Genomic DNA, 23,556 nt, shown 5'->3' on the forward strand with positions numbered 1-23,556 from the left:
CACTAACACGGAAGCTACCCTACAGGAAACTACAGAGACCACACAAGAGCTAAAGGCAAAAGTTAAAGAGCTGGAAACAACAGTGGCTCAATTAGAAGCACGTTCTGAAGACGCGGAAGGCCGAGCCCGACGAAATAATGTCCGAATCCTGGGAATTCCGGAAGACATGGAGGGCGCTGACCCCACGGAGTTCATAGAAACACTGCTGTTACAAGAAATCGGAGCAGGCAATCTCACCCAGGGGTTCTCCGTTGAGCGAGCCCATAGATCCCTCCAGAAGCGACCACCCCCCGGGTCTTACCCAAGACCAATGATTGCGAAAATACTGAACTTCAGAGACCGAGAGACAATACTGAGGTTCTCGAGAGAGGATGGTGAGATTAAAAGAAACGATGCATCAATAGTCATGTACCCCGACTATACTCCCGTGGTGCAGCGAGCTAGAAACTCTTTTATTCCTGTAAAGGCCAGGCTGCGGAAACTTAACCTTAAATATATGCTGCTGTATCCAGCAAGACTCAAAATAATCTATAAGGGAAAGGCCATTTTCCTAGAGACCCCGGTTGCAGCAAACCTATGGCTCGAACACTATAACCTTGCGGAAGACGCTGAGGAATTGGCGAAAAGCAGCAGGTGATAATTATGTGAACAGGTACCGCATGTGCAATTAAATATCGCGACCGAATCCAATGGCGCATCAAAGAAACAACACGACTAGGCAGGGAATTGGAAGCCCAATCACAGACTGCCGATGACCCCCCCCCCCCAACCGAAATGGTGTAGGCAACACACCTACACATCGCCCGAACCGGAAGACCTGGAGAGGACTGGAAGGCTCGGGAGCCCCGAGCGTTGTGGGTTTGAAACGACTGCTGGGGGCAATTTCCTGTTGTTGTTTTTTCTGGTTAATCCATTCCACGGAATGGTAGTTAAAAAAGTTAGTAAGTCTCCAAACTGTAAAATGCAACCGGAGGGCTGGTGGGCTAGAACGAGGGTTGAGATGAGTTGGAATCCACAAGTTAGAGATAACCTTGGGGCCCTACACGTGATCACAAACGCTTCTCGGAGAAGCAAATGTCTCCCGAAACTATCCCGAAACCAAGATGGCTATGCACATTAAGGTAATAACTTGGAATGTGAGAGGCCTGAGCACCTATCTACGCAGGAACAGGATTAAATCCTACTTACGCAGGAAAAAAGTGGACTTTGCTTATTACAGGAGAGACACTGCACCATAGAACCAAACGCAAAACTGAATGAATACTGGGGGGGGGGGGGCAGGGCTTCGGAGCACTCTATTCCAAATACGCAAGAGGGGTTTACACCTGGTTCAACCCCCAAGTACCCTTCCACTTCAATAAAATGGAAAAGGACCCAGAGGGCAGATACCTAATAATATGGGGCACTTTCGAACAAAGAGATTTGCATAGTGAATTCATATTTCCCCAACAACAATATTCCCGCCCACCTGAAAGCACTGGGCGCCAAAATGGTGCAATTCAGAGATAGCTTTTTCTTGTGGGGTAGCGATTTTAACTGCGTACACAACCCAGAGTTGGACAGATCCTGGCCTTCGACGAGAGGTCCCTCAGCTGCCACCACGTCCCTAGCCACCCTGGTCAAGGAACTAGACCTAACAGATGCATGGCGGGAACTACACCCGGACGTGAGAGCCTATTCGTATTACTCATCCCCCCATAAAGTCCACACGAGGCTAGATTATTTCTTCATTAGTAGGGAACACTTGCCCCAAATAGGAGGCATGCAATATCTAGAGAGGACCATCTCCGACCACTCCCCACTTCTGTTAGACTGGCACCACAACAGCCCCAGACCACCCATCCCCATGTGGAGGATGCCTGCTGAGGCCCTGAAATACCCAGCCTTTAAGGAGGAAATGCAAGAATCCATAGAGAACTATATAACAGAAAATTCTGGTAGCGTTGAACATGTTAGCACGATATGGGAGGCTCTTAAAGTAGTTAGCGAGGAGAAGTCATTGCGAAAGCAGGGGGCATCAGGAAAATACTATGAGCAGAGCTCGACCAGAAAGAATGTGAGATCCTAAAGCTAGAGGCCACCCCGGTGGACACCCCAAAGAGGGAGGACGACCTTAGAGCTCTCAGAGAGGACTGCTCCGGTGCATGGAATAGACTAGCCAAATTCGATTTTAGTGCCAGAACAGATAGAACACACGCAGAAGCCGATAAACCCGGCCGGTTACTGGCCTGGCTATGTAAAAGAGAGCACCCTAAACACATAACCACAATATTACGGGATGAACAAGGTACAGAGCACAGAACCCAACAGAGCATCAACGACACGTTTAAACACTACTATGCACAACTTTACTCTCATACAAACAAAATCCCACTTGAACAAATCACAGACACCCTAGAGGAAATAGGTCTACCCAAACTATCGCCAGCACAGTCTGACATGTTGGACTCAGACATCGCACCGGAAGATGTAACGGAAGCTATCCGATCCCTGGCCACGTGTAAAACTCCGGGTAGTGACGGGCTCCCCCCTCCCACCCCGAGTTCTACAAAGTATTCGAATCCTCCCTGACGCCCTTACTGCACCGAGTTTTCTCAGAGACATATGAAAGAGGTATCCTACCAGACCGCATGAGAGAAACCCTAGTGATCCCAATGCTAAAGCCCAATAAACCTCCCGACAAATGCGACTCCTATCGCCCACTAGCCATGCTTAACTACGACGTTAAAATACTGACGACAATTCTAGCAAAACGCCTATCCAGAGTGATAGGAGATGTAGTACATGCGGACCAGAATGGGTTTATACCCGGTCGCAACACGTCCCTAAATTTGCGCAGGCTTCAACATATTATAGCCCAAACCGACACATGCGACGAACGGCTTGCACTACTATCCTTAGACGCCATTAAAGTTTTGACTCCATATACTGGGTATGGCTGATAGCAGTATTGGAGGGATTTGGAGTCGGCCAGGGCTTCATCAGATGGGTCAAGACCCTCTACAATAAACCGAGGGCCAGACTGAAATCTGGGAAGTATGTGTCAGAGGCATGGGACATTCAGAGAGGTACTAGGCAGGGCTGTCCACTCTCTCCTATGCTCTATGTTTTAGGATTGGAACCCATAGCAATTTAATTTAGGTAGCAGTTTTTTGATGCAGGGATCAGATTAGCAGGAATTGATCATATCATTTCACTATATGCAGATGACGTTCTAATATATGTTAACAACCCCCATCTCAATGTGCCGACAATACTGGAAGTCCTCGACAACTACTCCAAGGTCTCTGGCATTAAATTTAACAAAACTAAATCCTGCTTGTTCCCTCTGGCAGGACTAAAAAACAGAGGCACTAAAGCCCTCCCCCTGATGGACGTCAAGTGGCAGACGTCCTCCTTCCGTTACCTCGGGATCCAAGTAATGCACACCCCAGAGTTGATGCATGAACATAATCCGAAGGCCGCAGTACCCACACTACGCAAATCCATACGATTCTGGGCAAAGCTTCCACTGTCCATGCTAGGAAGGGCTTCAATAGCAAGATGATTATTCTTCCCCGATTTCTGTATGGATTCCAAAATGTGCACTTCTACATCACAAAACCCTTTTTCCAACTCCTCGATACAATAATCAAAGAATTCATATGGGGAAACGGCAGACACCGTGTGGCCCTGTCCACCCTAGTCTTACCATACAATCAAGGCGGGATCCAACTACCAAGCCTAGAAAAGTACTATCTGGCAGCCCAACTACTAAGCCATGTGTCCAAGTGGCTAGCAGATGAGGCCACCTCTGAGACCCCCCTGCTACAGGCCATGGTTACCCCAATTCGACTGAAAGAATTAATCTGGGCCCCTCAGAAACTGATGAACAGACCACCATTTTTGGCAACCCTGGGCAAGAAAATATGGCACAGAACCACAATGCTCCTGCGCCTGAAACAGCCATACTTCCAGGAAGTGCCAATTATTTCGGGGCTCGGTAAATCAGACACCAACCTACACAACATCAGGATATGGGAAAAGAAAGGGATGTACACTTGGGGTGACTTATACTTTGATGGTATATTCAGAGAATTCGCTGAGCTGCAGGCGGAAGAAGACATTCACGCCAGACAATTTCTATGGTACCAAAAGATCCGCAGCATAGCCCGCACGAGATGGACTACCTGGCCAGAAGAGCCTGAGACTGACCCCTTCTTGACACTGATGTATAACCTGAACGAAGGGGGGAAGGTGATATCTCAAATATATACTCTCCTAAGGGACACCCCCAATCCCCGTAGTGCTGTACTAAGGACCTGCTGGGAAACGGACATGGGACAAGAAATGTCTGATAATGAATGGCTCAGAGTACTGTCGTTCCCAAAAGAAGTCTCTAGAAACCAGAGATTCTGTTTAATACAGATTAATGTATTATACCGCACCTACCTAACCCCAAGTAAAATAGCAAAGTTCAACAAAACTACTCAGGCACAATGCACTTGGTGTGGGGTGGATGGGGCAGACTTGATCCACATGCTATGGTACTGCACTAAAGCGCAGACCCTCTGGTTGAAAGTAAAACAAACCTGCGAAGAAGCGGAAGTTATGAGGTACAAATGGACCCCAGCTGAATGCCTCCTAGGCAGTTACCCCAGGCTGGCCAAACACAAATATGCTGTAAAACTAATGGACTTGCTGTGCATAACGGCCAAGAGGACTATAGCCATGGCTTGGAAAAAGCCTGCAGGCCCGAACTATAAAGTATGGCGTAAAGAATTGGAAAGGTGGGCAAACACAGAAACCAGAGCCTGGGAGGACAGCGTAACTAGATCCACAGAAGACTCGAGCATGACACTAGAGGCATGGAAAGACACCATGTCCAAATTGTTCCGATCCTCCGACGACAGACCCCCTTGAACAGCACACCCGATTATCCTATCGATCCACACAAGAGTATAGAACATTAGGTAAGAGACCCCCGCAACCCCGAACTAAAACAGGAATGATTCCTCCCACTCCCCTGAGGACAGAACACCCGCCCTACCCGGAAATCTGCTAATCATCACCTGCCACTTGTAAGGAGACAGTTAATGTTAATTTGTTGTATAAGCACTGTTATTTTAGTTTAAAGACAAGGCATAATTGCAGTAAATAAGTCAGATATCCTAAGCAAAGGACCTGGCCAGTAATAATATAAACTCTTTATGATTACAAATGCCAATAAACACATTTTAAAATAAATCACTATATGTCCAGGCGTCGCAGTCCGAGGGGGCCGACCGAAGTGTCCTGTGCGTGTGCACATGCAGTGTTCTGTGCGGCCTCCTCCTGTGCTTGTGCCAGCTGCAGTCCCTTCTGTTATTCCGTGGTGTCCTGCCCTCTGTGCACTTATTGTGTGAGGCACTGGCTATGTCTTGTCTATTTATTCCTATATACTTTAGTGTTCAGGATGGCCTTTGTTAGCTTCTTGATTTTTTGCTTTATGTCCCAGTCTGGCTCTTATATCGCAAGTGCCTTACTTGGGGCCTCTTCTGTTGGTCTTCCGGGTGCCTGTGCCGCTGTCTTGTGCCTTCTCGAGCGTCTGTCTTAGCATTGCGCCAGGAGGAGCTGCCGTGCAGTTTTGCTAAATTTTTCTTCCTGCTCTCACTTCGCAGCGTGCGATCTGTAGCACTTGATTTATGTCCCAGGTCCTATTGCATTATGTTCACCTCAAGTGGCATTTGCTCGTAGGCTCTGTATACTTCCTCATCAGTGTTTGTGGCCAGGTCCCCAGCACAGTATTACCAGTGTTGCAGCTGCCTAATTAGGTCCAGCTGATATTCATGCCTCCTTGGTGGTCCGTGTGTCATGGGTGGCACAGCAGGGGCAAAGCAGTCTTCCCTCCTCAGAGGGGCCTGCTTACGTGTGCTTTGTCCCTTGCGATCCCGGATGGTCCGTAGTATACCTCCCTGCCGCCGGAGCCCGTGTTTGTGGCTCTGTGTGTGTGTGTTCTGGACCTCTCGCTGCGAGTGGCTGGGGCCGGCGCGCCCTAACTTGCAGCATGCACCTCTTCCGCTGCCCGTCTCGTTCCTCTGCTGGGCGCTTCCCGTCAAGTTTCTTCTTATCGTCCGCTTGGAGCTTCTCTCCTCAGTCTGCGCGGAGTTCGTTCTGTCCGGGTCCTTTGTTGTTCAGGCGGCCATCTTGTCTAGGCATTTTCTCTGAGCCCGCATCTGGTTTTTTGCAACTATCTTCGCATTATAGGCACAGTTTCGGTCCCAGCTTGGCTCAATGTTTGCAGCCTACTTTCCTAAGCATACACCTTCATTTGGGGCCAGTATGCTGTAATATTTACCGGCAGGCGGTCAAGGATAATTTCCGGATCTGCAGGAGCCCTAGAGCGACACGACCGCTCACTTGGCTAGTTAGCCAAGCCCCCTCGTGGACGGAGATGCTTGGCGGACAATCAGTGGTGACTCCACGGGATTCATCACATTACCTAAAATCTTCTTGTTGGACTCTCTCCCTTTCGCCCTGCCTCCGTTGTGGCTGCTGTTAGCTTCCTGGATCCTGCCACTGTTACTACCTGGAGTGGAGTTTTTGCTGCTGCTAAACCTTGTATTGTTGGTGTATTGTACTTCTGTTTTCAACACCACCCATTCCTGCTCTGTGCAGGCTTGTATCATTCAGAAAGTCAAGGGCTCTGAATGACTGTTGTTTTTTCCCACTGTCCCCCCACCCGTCCACCCCCCCACACACTTGAGCGATTTGAAACACTTCTCGGTGCATAGGCGCTATACAAATAAACAATAAATAAAATAAACCTTTTCCCAAAAAGTTACCTTCTGGTGTTCTTGCCACCTTGAGTCACTGTGGAGCCTGAGCGGACTCATCCTTGCATCCTGAGAACTGCAAGATTCCTCTACTCTCAGTTAAGGCCGTCTCCCGATAGTAATAATCTTCTCCAGTATTTTTACTTTGAAAGGGATGTTGGATATTGGTCTATACTTTTCAGGTATCCCTATGTCGGCGATGGGTGTTATATTGATAGCCTTAAGGGGCATCAGGATGTTACCTGATTCTAATTACATGTTGGAGAAATTGTTCAGTGGTTCTTTTAAGGGTGTTGAAGATGTAAGCTGACACAAAGGTAGCATGGTCTTGTTTATAACATTTTTTATTTGGGTAAATAAGAAAAAGGTCCTCAATATCCCTATGTGCTAAGAGGGGTTTCCCTACCTCAGAACTAATACTAAAAGGGTCTGTCAGAATGCCCGTCAACATAATCACCACCGTCTTGTGTCACAACTGTAGGGGACGCATGGTATCACAAGTAGGACACTGACACAAAAGATACAATTTGTAAAACATGTATTAACTGTGTGGGGTTTGGAAAAACTCCTACTTTGCCCCATAACTAGAATGGGAGTCGTCTCGACCATCAAATAATAAAGAAAACAGTCTTATTCGTGTCTGTCAAATCAAAAAGGCCTATGCCTACAAAACCTAATGCCTGTCCTATCTCTTGTACAAAAAAATGTGTAAAGGAGGGAAAATCAGTGTTCGACAAAGCATAAATGTGGCTGAATTAGCTCTCCTCCTTGCGTTTAGACAGAATGGAATAAGGCAGTCTCTATAGACAGGATGACACACTGTGGCTCAGGCTTTAATACTGAAACAGTTTGAAACGTGGATCGAGGCCCACCTGGCCTTCCACGTTAAAGGCACTTGTTCCAGTTTTCACCAAGTAACGAAACAAAAAGTTCACACTGGTCCCCCTCTGTTGGACTCAGACCTTGCACAGTTCAACTTGGTCCCCCTATGCCGGCCTCAGACCTTGCACAGTTCAACTTTGGCCCCCTCTGCCGGGCTCAGACCTTTCACAGTTCAACAAAACTTGCTCCCTTCCCCAAGCTTTCTATACTTCGGGTCTCCCTCAGTTGAGCTAAGACTACTTTTCGGATGTCGAAGACATTCGAATGTGCAGGGCTTCCTTTACAGACCACTGCAGGACCACTTTGATTCAAAATTCAATGATCAGCTTTTCCTCTCCCCTTCTTTTGGGGTTAACTTCGTTCACTTTAGCTTTTACAGTTCATTTACTTTTATCGCCTCAAACAATGCACCTTTCACAGACAATTTGGAGTGGGCTACTCCCTTTCGCTGGATCACTCTGTTCCTCATATCGCTGGTTCCACAGCTGTTCTGGCCTTTAAAGTTAATTTGCAGGTCTGCCTTTCCTCACGTCTCACCCACACGCTTGCAGCCTTCACTTGCGATATGTTGTTGCAAGCTTCAATCTTTCTTAGCACACACCGGTCTCTCAGGTTGTTTGCCAACTCACCGGTTGTGCGTGGTTCTCTCTTGCTTTTTCGATTTCCGATTCACGAGTCCAGGTTAGTGCCACAGGCTTGGCCTCGCCTTCCAAACTCTGTCGTTCACCCGGGAGGGTCACTGGCGTCCTTGAAACACAATGCTGTCTTCGATATTGGGATCTGGCCCTCTCCACGTGTCTTTCTTGGCCTTGCGCAGGCAACATCCTCCTGTAGGGAACTCTTGGAGTTTTCGGCCCGCTGCCCTTATTCCTTGGTCTGTCGCTCTGCTCCAGTAGGTTCACCTTTGCCCCGGCAGTTCTTCTAGTACTCGTGTTCCACCTTGCTCACTGTGTGTCTCTAGTTTCCGCCTTTTATCCGTGTGAGGAGAGCTCATTGGAATCAGGTGTATGCACTTGAAATCAAGTGCCTGACTTTGCCTGAACCGATTAGTGGGACATGTCCAGTACGATGTATAAGAGTTAGTCTTGTTAGTCACAGTCGCCCTCTTCCTCGGCCTAGTGTTTGTGCGGAAAGGGGGGGGGGAGTTGGGATATCGGACCCTACAAAATAGGAGGGGTCGGATGTACAAAAAAGGGGGGAATACCGCATCTCACTGTCGGCTGCCTCATCCCCACTCCCCGAAGACCCCTAACCCAGGTGATCCTCCCACACTGGTCCACCCCCAGGGTCTGGATCCAAAGGCAATGGGCGTGCTCTGGCCACCTGAGAGAGATCCGCGGGCACTAAAGGGTGAGACACCCTCTGGTTTCTCACACAACCTACTTCTATGCCTCACAATACGACTAAAAGATAAACTAACAGAAAGTAATACAAACCAAGATAATATGGCGATTAGAATATGCAGCCCACAATTAAAATGAAGCTCTCCTTTTCAGCATCAGAGGATGCCATTACACTGTTAATCAACAATGGCCAAGGTTCTAAATGATTACATTTATTTACTTTAAAGGGATTGAACCCATTTACTCATGAACATCAGATTAATGAAAATATGGGAACATGCATTTATAAGGTTAAAGAACTTTTACATACTTCATAAAATATAAGTGACAGTTTATGTAATACACCTACATTCAAGGGCATGGACTAATTCAATGTTTTCTGTTTTTCCCTTTGTTTCCCCCTCCTTTATTATTTTTCTTTGCTTAATTTGTGCTGCTTCTTTGACGTGTTTTGTTCTCTATGCCCTATGAATCCTCCCCAATACCAACTCATGTTTCTCTGTGATTGTGGATGTATATATACGTACTTACCGTATTTGCAATGATTGGGATTAACCCTTTAATATATTACAAAAAAACCCTTCTCCCTCCGCACCCTCTTTTCACATCCCGTTCTGAGCCCCCCCCCCTCACCCTCCCTATTCTTATGCCTTTAATTTTCATTTATTGTGCTGTGCGGTGGGCCTACCGACATAATGCATGTTATATCTTGACCAATGCACCACACATTGCTGTTACTGTGGTTGATCTTATTATCATTATATCCCCTTTCCTTTGTCAAAGGCCTGTACAAGTAAGGAGTGACAAAGCCCTGATTTGAAAAAGGGTAATTAGTAATAGCCGAAACACCTTCAGCAATCAGCAAGAGCAACTTCAACAAAATAAAAAATAACCCTTTGTAATTTATAAGCAACTAATTTTTGTAGTGGTCTAATTGGCATTTTTAACCACAACTCAGTAAGACGCGACACATAACATACTTGGACAAAGTATCAGTGTGACTAGAATTCATATGTCGCCTTGATAGACCGGACCGGCAAAGCCAAAATTACTTACAAATAACAGAAAGTTCCTTCTTCAGGAGAATGGCTCCCTTCTCCTGGTGTAGATGTATACAATTTCCAGTAAAACCAGGGGGAATGACTTCCTTCCCCTGGTGTCTCCTGAACAACTCTCCACTGGGGACCAAGAGAATGCCTTCCTTCTCCTACTATTGGTTGGTACAGTTCACAACAATGCCAGGTGGAATCACTCCCTTCCCCTGGAATCATTATCATGATTTTTCAGTCTATTAATTCAAAACCCTGGACTGGGCTTCTCCACTTTCTCCCAGTTTCAAAATGTCTCGTATCACTCTCTGTGGGTCAATATGTTTCTCTTTCATACTTTCAGTAGGACATTTTCCTCTGATCTGTAGTTCACTGTGACTAGGGTCCCAGGCCCTTCTATATTGGTTTGTGGACTCTGCCACAGATATTTGGCTTGCTGCTATTAGGCTCCCTGGCCCGTTTCTGCTGGTCAGTTGGCTTTCTGCGGCCACCGATACTTGGTTGCTTTTCCTAGAGACCCCAACCCTTCTCTTTGTTAGGTTCCCTGATCATTCTGGTACTCTTGTTAGGGTTCTTCTGGTGGTCAGTGGGTTTCTCTTTCACACTGTGACAAGGAAGATTTCCTCTTATTCTCTCAGTTTCTGCTTTCGGGTCCCAGGCAAGGTACCCCTAAGGGACAGTTCTGAACTGTGTACGGGTCCCTCAATGAAGGATAGCGACTATGTTGTGGGGACAGGGTTGCTTTTGTTTTCTCTAGTGGGAGCTTTATTACAGGATTCACTATTTTGGCGAGCTGGCTGGGATTCTTCTTCCAGTGGTTCAAGTGTTTCAAACATCTCCTGGCAGGAGATGGTGTACTCAGCCGTAATGGTGTTCCTGATCTCCTCTGTATTCTATCATGCTGTTGGAATGACATTGAGGTTGTGGTTTCTGAATTTGTAAGATTAGCCATTTCTCTGGGGGCATCATTAGGAATTACCTCAGTCTCTAATTCAGCATGAATAAAACAAACTTACAGGGGCTTTTTCACAACTTGGGGCATCTCTGGATCATGTAGATCCTTCACTATGTTGGGCAGTAGAAGATTTTCTGTGAGGACATCATAGATTAGATATCCTACCAAGTTCCATCTTTGCATTTTAATGGGGTTGGCGTTATAGTTAAAAATAATGTGTTTCAGATCTTCCACACCATGAAGAAGGGGTAAGACCCAGAGATCTCTTTGCTGTCAAGATTTATCAGGCAGGATTATATAGGTGACTACTCCGGTAGGGGCAATTGCCTCAAGATCTATAGAGCATGATTTAAGAGGGATTCAGAGGGATTTAGTAGGCATTTTAAGAAGGGCAGCTCTGGCCATCATTGAGAGGGGTAGCTTTCTCCAGAAGTGCATAGACTTGATCGGCACCTCTTTAGCCTGAATGGTGTTCTGTTCATGCTCCTACTTGGGATCATGATATATGTCAAGACCAAGGTATTTGAAATGGGGCACACTCCATGACAGGGGAAGTACGGGCAGGTCTGTATTTCCTGTATTTCTCTCCTTTGCCATCTGGGCTAGGGGAAATAAAGTGTATTTGGTCTTGTTTATCCTGATCCCTGGTAATGTACTAATGTTATCCAAGACCTCCAGCACATATTGTAGGTTTACCTCTGGGTCTCGCAAGTATATCAGCATATCGTCTGCATACATGAATACAATGTGTACCACCCCATTTATGTTTATTCCAATATTACTGTATTCCTGTCTCGGGAATGCTGCTATTGGTTCGACCGCTATGATGTACAACATTGGGGACAATGGGCATCCCTGCCTTATGCCCTTATGGAGCACCCATCTTTCTGAGTAGGTTGTTCCTGTCCTTACTCTTGCCATTGCTTCTGTATATATCAGTCTCATCCACTTCATGTAGTTAGGGCCAAATCCCATTTTTGTTATTATGGCATACAACCAGTCCCAGTGGACAGAGTCGAATGCCTTAGTCACATCTAATGATGCTACTGCACAGTCATCTCTTCTGTCCCTCCCTGGTACTATATATTACGTGATGTAGCCGTCTTAAGTTACAGGATATGTTCCTGGCGGGGACAAACCCTGTCTGGTCCGGGTGTATTATCTTATGTAACACCTTCCGCAGTCTGCCCGCAGGCACTGCAGTGAGGATCTTGCTGTCCTGGTTTAATAATGACAGGGGTCTGTAGGATCCACAATCCGTAGCACTTTTATGTGTCTTTAACAGTGGGATTATTAGGACCTCTCCCATGCTCTCTGGAAGGATCCCAGCTTCATAAGATTCATTAAATGCTTTGGCTAGAACCGGTACCAGCATGCTTGCATATTGTTTGTAATATTCGCCCAGCAAGCCATCTGTACCTGGGGATTTGCTTGTCGGGAGGGATCTTATTGTGGCTAGAACTTCCTCTGCAGTGATGGGTTCCTCAATCCCTCTCTGTTCTTCATCTAAATTTGGAAGGCTTATTAAATCCAATCCACCTGAAAGTCTCGGGAGAATAGCTCAGGGGCAACGTGCTTGCCTTGGAAGCAAGACGACACGGAGCAACACAGGTTCGATCCCTGGGTCTGCGCTTAGAAACCTCTGGGTATTAGGTTATTGTCATATCTAAGAGAGCCTCTTCATTGCCCATGTGTGTCTGTATACACATTTTTTTATAGTATTCTTGAAATGCAAAATTTAATTCCTGCTTGCATGTGCTCTACCCTGTCTTCTGCTGTTTGTATAGAGTATATTGGGACCCATTTGGCATTGCTCTTATTTAGCCATGCCAGCATTCTGCCACGTTTATCCGCTAGCTCATAGGCTCTTTCTACATACTTAGTATAACTGAACTTGCTTAGCCTGTCCCAGTGTGTGAGGCAAGACTGCCGAAGGCCTATCTCCTCTTCCGATTGCGCCCCTCCTCCGCTATCGCTCCTCTTCAATTCAGCTATTTTCACTTCAGTCTTTTCCAGATCAGAGATGATGGATTGCCAGAATCCCCCTGCAGCGGCTATCATTTCGCCCGACATGACCACTTTATATGCTTTCCAGACTGTACCCATTTGTTGAACACTTCCTTCATTAACCTCCATAAACTCAGCCGTGCTTCTACGCACGTGTTCTTGAAACGCAGTGTCTAACAGTGCTTCACTCCTGAGTCTCCAGTTGAGTATCTGAGATCTTGGAGCCACTATCACCTATTTGAGCAAGAGTGGTGCGTGATCCGAGAGTACTCGAGGTAAGTATGTGGCCTCAACAAATTTGGTTATGTGTTCAATGGAGATGAACCGGTAAACTAGCCTGGTGTAGAGTCTGTGTGGGGCAGAGTAGTGAGAATAGTCCCTACCATCTTCGTGCAGGGTCTTCCATAGATCAGCTGGTTGGAATTGTGATAGGAGTATATTCAGGATTTTGGCTGGAGGTGCCGGCCTTTTAAATTTCTTGTCAGATCTATTAATCGTGGGATTTAGGGTGCAATTAAAGTCACCTCCCCATATCACAACTCCTTCCCTATACGGGCCTAGCCTCGTGTACAGTGACTTGAAAAAGATTGTGGCATCATGGTTAGGCGCATAGGTATTTACTATATTCACAGTCCTGTTTTCCAGCAGACCCTGTGTTCTCACCATTCAGCCATTGTCTGTTTTAGCGTGCAATACTTTGAAAGGAATAGAGGGAGGTATCCATGTCAGGACACCTCTAGCATATGTAGAGTAATTAGAGCCCACTACACCCCCATTTTCCAGCCAGTTTCAACCATTTCTATTCAGTTAATTGTGTCTCTTGTAACATAGCTATACCCACTTTATACCTTCTTAGGTATGTGATTACCCCATGTCTTTTAGCGTAATTATTTAGGCCCCTCACGTTCCAGGTCATTACCTTTAGGTCCACAGCCATTGCATACATAACCGTTCGAGTTCAATAAGAGCCGTGTCCCGGACCGGTCTTTCAATATATACATTTCACAATTGTTTCCATCAGGCTTCGCCCCCCCCCCCTCTTAATACCCAGAACTCCTTCCACCCCACATAACATAATTCTCCATAACTTAAACTGTCCAGCTATGCTTAGCATTCTTAGACTTAACACTGCTTCAGCTCCTCGAACCCCCGCCAGCTGGCAGGGCTCCTGGTGCCCAACGGTTGGGTACTAGCACATACCCTCATATAGAGATGTGGGGAAGCAGCCGGTCCGTCCCAGGTGAGTCATGCTACAAGACTTACAAAACTGAGCCATGGTGCTCCTGTAGTGAGCCATAGTTTTCGTGTTTCTGTCGTGTTGTCCCATCCATGGGATGGTATCTTCCTGGTCATATTGTTATGAGCACTGTCCATCCAGTCCTGAGCTTCCATCAGTGATCCAAAGAATAGGGCCTTTGCGTTGTACAGTATCTTGAGTCTGGCTGGATAGATCAGCATGTATTTGAACCCAGATTTACGCAGTCTTTCTTTTGCCGTGATGAATTGCGCCCGTTTCTTCTGCATTTGGAACGTGTAGTCTGGAAAGAATGCCAACTTGGATGTGGCCCGTTGTACCACCATTTCTGTAAAATGCAAGTATTTTCTCCCTGAACTTGTAATTGAGGACTTTTGCTATGATTGGCCTTGGTGGAGCAGCACCTGGTGGCGGTCTCCTCACTAGGGAGCAATGTGCTTTCTCGATGGTGAAGCCTGGGTTAAATTATTTGCTCCCAATTCCTGTAGAAGTAGCTTCTCTATATAATTGGTGGGGTCTGATCCCTCCGTCTCTTCAGGCAAGCCGACAATCCTGATGTTGTTGCGTCTCGCTCTTCACTTGGCATCTTCTGCCCTGTCCTCTAATAGTTTGACTTTCTGCTGTAGCACGTTCACCTCAGCTGCCATTTGCACCCTCTCCACTGTGTTTTATTTAACCTGTGTTTCCAGCTTACTTGTACGTTCAGCCAGGCCTCGCACATCTTGCCGCAGTAGTCCAACATCCACCCTAACTTCCTCTATTTTAGCTTCTAATACGCTTGTAGCGTTGCAATTGCACTTAATATCTGTTGATTTCCTTGGGTAACTGTTTCTAGTTGGCCAGCCGCCTCTCCAGTGGCTCCGTTACCCTCCTTAACTTCGCCCAGTCTGTCTTGGCACCTGGCGTAGAACTCCATGGTAGTTTGCTTGCCTTCATTTTTGTTGTGTCTGGCCGCCATCCCTGTAGCTGCCATTAATACTGTAGGCTTCTTCGCCCGACCGGCTTGTGCTTTATACCCTCTGGTTTCCTGCTATGCTGTGTACTCCTCTCTTGTTTGGTTGCCTATTTGCTCATAGTTTCCTTTGTGCCCACCTTCCCCAGCTGTTTCCTGTGTTTCTGAGTCATCCTCCTCTCTTCAGGCTTGTTGTATAGGTTGCGGTCAAGCGTTGAGCCTCCAGTCTCCCATCTGTGGCACTTAGCTTGGTTTTACTAATTTGTCTATGCGGAGGTTCGGTTTATCAGTCTCTGCTGGCCACCTTTTGCGTTTGGAGCTAACGTGGTAGCCCTCAAGGCCCTTTCTATCGCCAGTGGATCTTGTCTTGCCTCCTTGTGCCGGTGGTTTTGCTGCCCTGGGAAGGTAGGGGGAAGTGTCCACGTCTGCCCTTACTATACCCTCAGGGGGGATTGTGCTAGTGCAGTGTGCAGCTTCCGTGGGTTCAGATCAATTACCACTTGCCGAGTGCTGGACCTCGACACTATTAACACTCCTGGGCTGTAACCGTAGTAACACCCTCTTGGAATCTCCTACCCTCCACCGTTTACTTGCTGTGGAACTTCTCAATGTTATACAGAGCCCGTTCAATTGCTGTAGTTTGTTGCTGGGGGCTTGTTGTTAGTAGCAGCCTTTTCACAGGGTCACAGTCAGGCCCCCAAGTTATGTGTCGTCCTCCTGTCTTCAGGCTTGTTGCTGGCTGTACAGTTTGCGGTCAAGCATTGAGCCTCCGATCTCACATCCGTGGTACTCCGCTTGGCTAGTCTTACTAATTTATCGGGTGTTCGGTTTAACAGTCTCTGCTGGCTGTCTTTTACATTCAGAGCCGATGGGGTAGCTCACTGGGCCCTTTCTAACACCAGTGAATCGTTCCTTGCCTCCCTTAGTGCTTCAGCTCTCTGTGCAGAGTGCAGTTCTTGTGCTGGTGGCATTGATGCCCTGGATAGGAAGGGGGAAGTGTCCATGTCTTCCCTCAGTATATCCCCGCAGGGGGATTCTGCCAGTGCAGTTGCAGCTACCGTGGGCTCAGATCAATTACCACTTGCCGAGTGCTGGACCTCGACACTGTTTGCACTCATAGGCCACAACCATAGTAACACCCTCTTGGAGTCTCCTACTCTCCAACGTTTACTTGCTGTGGCACTTCTCAATCTTATACAGATGCCATTCAATTGCTGTTCTTTGTTACTGGGGGCTTGTTGTTAGTAGCAGCCTTTCTGCAGCGCCACAGTCAGGCACACAAGTTCTAATATTTTGTACAGGTCAGAACTCCTCTCAATGTTTGTTTATTCGTTCTTCCCCCGCACTATGGCGCCGCACGGGGTGTGTCACAGTTCGTTTCTGGCCTCATGTTCATATAGTTCATGCAGATCGAGATTCTGCACAGTTTCCTTGTATACTGCTCCTCCCCCATTCTATGGCGCTCAGAGCCTGTCTCTGGTCTCACAGTGGCTACTGGAACGGAGCTCTGTCAGTGCCTGCCTCTCCCACTTGGAAGGACCCGGTGGACTGTAGCCGCCCATCTCCTTACCGTGGCCAGTGTATGTATGCTCCGGCAGCGTGTCCTCTTCTTGCCGTCCCGTCTGTACTGCCGGTTCCTGGTCTCTTCGATCCGCACTCCGACCGTGTTTTCTGCCCTCATCTGCTTGGGGTTCTTCTGCTCGACTGTGGCAGGGTTCCCATGTTCTTATTTGTTGGTATTATTTCAATTGTGCGGCAATCACACAGATCATTAAACAGATCTGCAGGAGCTTGCAACGGATGAGTCGTCCTCATGGCTGCTGGCCACGCCCTCCCATTTGTGTCTGAGTTATAGATTTTATTCTGTTCTGTTTCTTTGGTGCAATAATGGCCAGTATCCCAGTGATTTCTACATTCAGATTGTCTTTTAAAATGGTTGTTCCCAACATTTTTGACAGGGTGAGTTCTCTTCTACATTTTGTACGATTACTTTATTTGTATAACAAGGATATTTAAGCATGTACCATAGTGGGACGTGGCGAGCAGACCAGAATTCTATTCGAGTTCCGCAGCATTGACCCAGCTTAAAAGCTTTTGACATTGGCGGCAACCGGATCCAAAAATCTTCTACAGCCAAAACCCTAGTCACCTACATAGACGTCACACTTGACCTCTCTCATGAGGTCAACACCATTGCAAGCCATAACTCACCATAGCCAGATCCATCACCGGAGCCAAATTGGATTACTGTAACGCTCTTTTTGTAGGAACCTCCAAACGCAACTTGTGCAAGCTGCAAACCATCCAAAACAATGCCCTCCATGCAGCCCAGGCTTGTCCAAACACGACCATGTCTCAAAAGCCAGGAAAGATGCCCACTGGCTCTCGATCCATGAAAGGATTACATTCTAAATCCTCTCCATCAGACACAGGTGCACCACGAACACTGTCCCAGCCTACCTATCCCAACAGGTGGAGAAATACTCCAGCCCCCCCCCCCAGCCGCCCTTGCCCTCTAAGATCCGCAAACAGCCATCTCCGCAGAGTGCCCACCTTCACCAGAAAGATCTCTGGAGGACAGAGCTTTCCTGTCATGGCTGCCAAGCTCTGGAACAGTCTCCCCATCACCCTGAGAAAGGAACCCTCCTACTGGACCTTAAGAAATAAAACTAAAAACGCAGCTTTTCGCCTAAAGATCCCCTGAGTTAACTAACTAAGACATTCAGATTCCTGTCTCCCCTTCTTCCCTCTCGAACAAAGACTCTTAAGACATCATGACACACCTCCCTCCCTGTCGTGTTTCTAGCTTGTTTCATGCATTCGCTGTACACTGTATTTTATGTTTTGTCTCACAATGTAACTAGTGCCTAGATACCCAAGGGTTTGGCGTGCCGCAACAAATGCAAAAATAAATTAATTAATGAATAGATAAAATGAGTAAATGATATCAAGTTCATGACCATATCTGCGGGTGGGCTTGTTTATTCACTGATTGAAACCTAGTATATCATGATCCTCACGGGCAAAATCTCAGCACTACAAGCTAAAACCACCACTAAAGTAGCCACCCCCCTCCTACTGCCCAGACTCCTCCCCACCTTCATAGTGTGGTGATGCCTGATCGCACCCCCTCCTTCTCCTTCCACACTATCTCTGACCATGACCTGGCCTCCCTTATCAAAGGGTTGAAGCCCTCACGGTGCAAAGGCGACATTTGCCCAGCCTCTCTGGTAAAATAATGTGCTGAACCTCTGCTCCCACTTATTACTGCTATCATTAATGCCTCCATTGCCACCTGTTCCATCCCTACCTCACTCAAAGAAGCCTGGGTTACACCATTGCTAAAGAAAACTTTACTTAAGCCTGCCATCCCGACCAACTACCGCCTAAATCCACATTCCCCCTTCCTTCTCAACATCCTCAACAAAGCTACCTACCTACAAATACAAGAATTCCTGGAATCTCACCACATCCTCCGCACATGCCAGTCAGGCTTCCGACCTAGACATGGGACAGAAACAGCTCTCCTTGATCTAAAAAATCAGCTTGACATGGCCAACAACACTGGCAATCCCTTGCCTCTCATGCTCTTGGACCTTTTGGCTGCTTTCAAACCTCGTTGATCATTAGACCCTATTCCACCACATCCCCACAGCTGTGCACTTCTCCTCGAAGCTATCAAATGGATCGCCTCCTTCCTCACTAATAGAAACTGCAACATCTTCTCTGGTGATCCCTATGTTGCCTCTACACCAATCACCTGCGTTTCTCCAACACTGTGCAGTATCTTCACTAGACCTCTCTTCGACCACCTTGACATCATCAGAATCTTGTACACAAACTATGCGGACGACACGCAGATTCTCTTCTCTCTCACGGGTGTATATGCCCAAGACTCACTGAAAGTGGGTGCCATTTATGATACCATTCAGACATGGATGGCTACCCGCAAGCTCTGTTTCAATGAGGAGAAAACCAAGGTTCTTCTCATTGGATCCCCATCCAGCCTTCCAATTCTTCGACATCGATGCACACACGATTTCTGTGTTCCCATCTGTGAAAACCCTAAGCTTCTACCTTGAGGCATCCCTTAACTTGTCTAGGCATATCAGTCACGTCGCATCATTGCAGGCACCATTGTTGGATCGAAATTGGTAATGCACTGCTCTATGGCACTTCCAAAAAAACCTGAAAAGACTAAAAGTAATACAGAAATAACGCTTTACGTGCAACACTGGACTTACAAAAGTGTGACCATATCTCGTAAGCCAGAAGGGCTGTTCACTGGTGCTAGTCGGTGAAGGGATACAATTTTAATTTCTTTCCATCACACACTGCTGCCTCTCGAACAATGCGCCACCCTACCTCGCCCAGAGACTTTCCAGACACATGCCAACGAGGCCTCTGTAGTCCCAATACAACCACTACCTTGTCATGCCTAGATTCAACCGCAAAAGAGCGGGTGGCTCGAGCTTTCCTGTGGCCGCAGCTCCACTCTGAACCATCCTATACATTGTTCTGAAAAAATCTTTAGACTCACCTGTTCCAGTAATTTCTGTTGGACTCTTTATATTTGCCTCCTTCTAACGTTTTCCTTCCCCCTGCTGTTACCTGATACCTTTTACTCGCAACTAGCGTCTAGATGCCTTTGAACTTTGTTGCGCTGCTACAAATGAAATAAATACATAAATATCACCTGGGCGATGGGTTGGCCTGGTTTCAATATGTTTCCCAAGTCCAAGCTGCCTGGAAGCAACAGTAAACCGAGAAGAACGGGCCACTGGAATGGCGGGAACGACCTGACCACCTGCAAAACCATTGTGCTGTCTGAACTGCTAAGGTAAGAAATGGGAGAAGCAAAAAAGGAGGTTCAGACCAGTGGGGGTGAGAGCACAAGCACATACAGCAGGAGGCGCGAGCTGGCCTATCTTCAGTGCAGCTACATGTGGGAACATAAGATGAGCACTCCTAGCCTCCATTAGTTGAAGTCTCATTTGTAGTCTTGCTGATGATGCATTTGGTAACTGCTTTCAAGTTACTGAAAGCCAAAGGTGAAGTTAGATGTGTAAATTGCCCTTATCGGTGCTTCTCGTTCATTTATGAAAAACTGGCAAGTGGTGGTTTTATGTGTTAATGCCCTTTTAGTTATGCTATGATGTTGGCAGCATTCAATTCACCTGTATTTGTGTTCTTAAAAGTATAGAGCATGAGGGGTACTTGCTTATATTCTTCCTATCATTTTTAAAGCTGTCCTAACTGTGCCTTTGTCCTTTTTATGTTTACGCCAGCACACAGATCCAGACTATTCTGCTGCCTATGTAGTAATAGAAACTGACGCAACCGATGGGCTGGCCGGTCATGGATTGACATTCACTTTGGGTAAAGGAACTGAAGTTGGTAAGTCATTTTTTGTATTCACAAGTCCGTTATATCAAAAGACCTGACAACACTGATTTGGTGTGGGGGGGCAGCGAGCAAACATGTAGGGGTACTTTGATGAAAGTAAATGTGATATTAAAGTGGTTGGCACCTCGGATCCCCAATACATACTATTCTTGGCTGTCCAACAGTGTCCCATGGATGGGAGAATTGGTGATGGAGAAAGAGACAAGCTAATAAAAGATTGACAGCACAAAATAATATTCTTTCTTCTGGTAACCATTTGACTATTCTAAATTCTATTATGTTTTATCTGTACAACCTGTATTGAAAGGCCGCACCATGAGCCTTTAACGGTTTTAGTATTAAAATCACTACTTTGTGTTTCACAATTCCATGCAGTTCATACTTTTCTCCTTGTCCATTATATTCGAGCCTAAAAACATACATTTCCTTTTTGAAAAATACTTACCTCAAATGAAATGAATGAATCCATTTAGTATTTGTTATGCAAATTCTTCTTCACCATGTGTATATTTAACGGGTGTGACAGGGTTGAAGGCCCGGTCGGGGTAGGGAGAGAGCCCGAACCCCAACGCCACCCATGGTGCCGGAATGTGTGGGGGACCCCCTACCTACTGCTCCATACCTCTGCTGAAGATGGCGGCACCTCCCATATGTGGCTCCAGCAAGGATGGGCGGGAGACTTTGCTGCTGTGCCAGGCCAACAGGATTGCAGAGTTCCTGGCAGCAGGAGGTGGAGGAAGACCGCCGAGTAGGCTGCAGCACCACCACGAGGCACCAAGGAGAGGAGCCGACCCAGCCAGGCTGGCGGGGAAGCCGGCCGGACGACATACATGCCAGCAATGTGTGCAGCTCCTTATTGGAGTGAAGCCAGGAGGAGGTGGAGCTGGCCCAGGTAAATCACTGCTATGTGGCCTAAAACCTGCAGAACACCCGGGAAGACATGGCTCAGCTTGGAACTCCAGCTAGAGCCCACTTATGAGGCAGAAACCCTACAACCCCACCGGGGATTCTCTACATTAAACAGAATACACTAGGCCATTATATATTATATAAAGGCCCCCAGGACCTTTCTAAGGAGGGCTCTACTAGCCCACTAGTGATCATAATATTTAAAGGTGGCCTCCTAGAAGGCCTTAGTAAACCGAGACACCAGTCCCCTATGCACTGCTTAGGTTTCCATACCAGAAATGCGGCAGGGCCACGTGAGAAGGGAGCTTGGCTTACAAGCCCTTATCAGCTCTTCCCATAGCCCTCCCCTCTCAGACCCCTTCAAGCAAGGCAAGTGATTGGTTAGGGAGAGTGGGCAACCCTGGGAGGGGGTGGGCTATTTAAGAGGTAAGTTGGTAGCAGTCACTGTGGGTTAGTTGGGTGGGACAGGAGGAGGAGAGTGCGGAAGGAGTGTGGAGGTTATGGGAGAGAGCGGTCTGTGGAGTTTTTGTGCTGGAGAGTAAGCAGTGCATGAAGTAGCGGTAGAAAGGAGTAGAGAGGAGGTAGTTGTAGTTGGGAGTGGAGGTAGTGGGAGTAGCAGAGTAGTAGTGGGAGGGAGAGGTAGTCATGGTAGTAATAAGTAGTAGTGGGAGTGAGAGGTGATAGTCGGTGGTAGTAGTGGCGCTAGTAGAGGTTGATAGAGTAGTGAGAGAGGAAAATAATTAATAGTAGTTAAGTAGTGGTAAGAGCAGAGAGGTGGCAGTCATAGCAGGGGGGTAGTAGTGGCAAGGAAGTAGTGTAGGAAGGAGAGCAGAGAAGATAATGGGGGAGTGGTAGAGTGGTGGTTGGAGGTAATATATATCGGTAGTGAGGCAATAAGTGAGAAGAGAAGTAATATCAAAGGGCAGAGGTAGGAAGGCGGAGTGGATCATCAAAGGTATAGGAGAGTCATGGGGAGGAGAAAACCTTGGGACCAAGGGTAGTGGAAGGACAGGTGAGACTAGATGTCCATGTAGAGAGAGTGACATCGTGCAAAAGAAGGCACCATCCCAGACTCCCATAGAACACTAAGCGGGGCTAGAAGAGGGACAGTTAGACGACCCCTATAGAATTAAGCAGCCAGCATTTTATGGAATCTATCAATAGACTGAGGCAGAGAAAAAGACAGATAGGGGTTACCTGGTGGAAGTGCTAACCCCTGCCAATGATGGCAGGGGTATCGAGGGGGGAAACCAATGGGCAGTAGAGAGAGAGGGACGGCCCTAGCGCACAATTCCCCAATATCCCGGTTTGTCCTATAATATGGCAATACCTACCAAGTCCACTATTGTTGGAAAGACACAAATAAGCATCCTTGAACTGTCCGTGCCAGACTGGTTATTTGTGGTTGACTCCCCGTCACTCAGCCCATACATCTTCCTGCGGCAGTCTTGCCAAACTTGACCTCCTCCATATTCTTTCTACATTGTGATTTTTTTCCTTGGAAGCAATCTCCTGAAAATGCCTTCTACTCATGATGGGTTCTCCCAAATTAGTTGTGGATACTGTGAGTCAAGAGTCAGAGTCGGACATTACGGCATGATTTTGTGGCTGTAAACTTTTATTAACAAAAGAAGGGTTGGATAAATGCCGATCTTTCCCTACATCTGTGAGGGGCTTCCCTGCCTCAATAAAACTAACGAAGGGAACAGTTAGTGTGTCAAAGTAAAATGCCTTCTGTTGCGTGTCCAGAACTCTAATCTGACCCTCACACTTTAAACATAACAAGATGTGATAGGGATAACCTTTTGTTAGCCCCACTCTTCAGGCTTTAGCCTAGTAGATCAAACACATATTTTCAACTTGACAAAACAAAGTATAAATGTTCAAAGGTTCCCAGAAAATCAGGAAGGGAAGGAAGATCTTTTCCATTCCCCCAGAATATTACACAAGGTTCCAGTGCTCAAACTTTCTAACAATCAAGTTGCTTGATGGGTTCAGCTTCCT

General features: G+C 47.0%; 1 protein-coding gene across 5 annotated transcripts in view; it reads left to right on the forward strand.

The window, feature by feature from the left end:
• Positions 1-23,556, forward strand: part of ENOSF1 (enolase superfamily member 1) — an 831,595-nt gene that overhangs the window by 71,708 nt on the left and 736,331 nt on the right. For all 5 annotated transcript variants that reach the window (XM_069620869.1, XM_069620872.1, XM_069620871.1 and 2 more), the window contains exon 2: positions 20,526-20,634. In XM_069620869.1, coding sequence (XP_069476970.1) covers positions 20,526-20,634 — 109 coding nt within the window. The remainder of the gene's footprint in view (positions 1-20,525; positions 20,635-23,556) is intronic.

The sequence above is a fragment of the Ambystoma mexicanum genome, chromosome 5q (assembly GCF_040938575.1).
Source record: "Ambystoma mexicanum isolate Mex_15411 chromosome 5q, UKY_AmexF1_1, whole genome shotgun sequence".
In the NCBI taxonomy this organism is placed as follows: Eukaryota; Metazoa; Chordata; class Amphibia; order Caudata; family Ambystomatidae; genus Ambystoma; species Ambystoma mexicanum.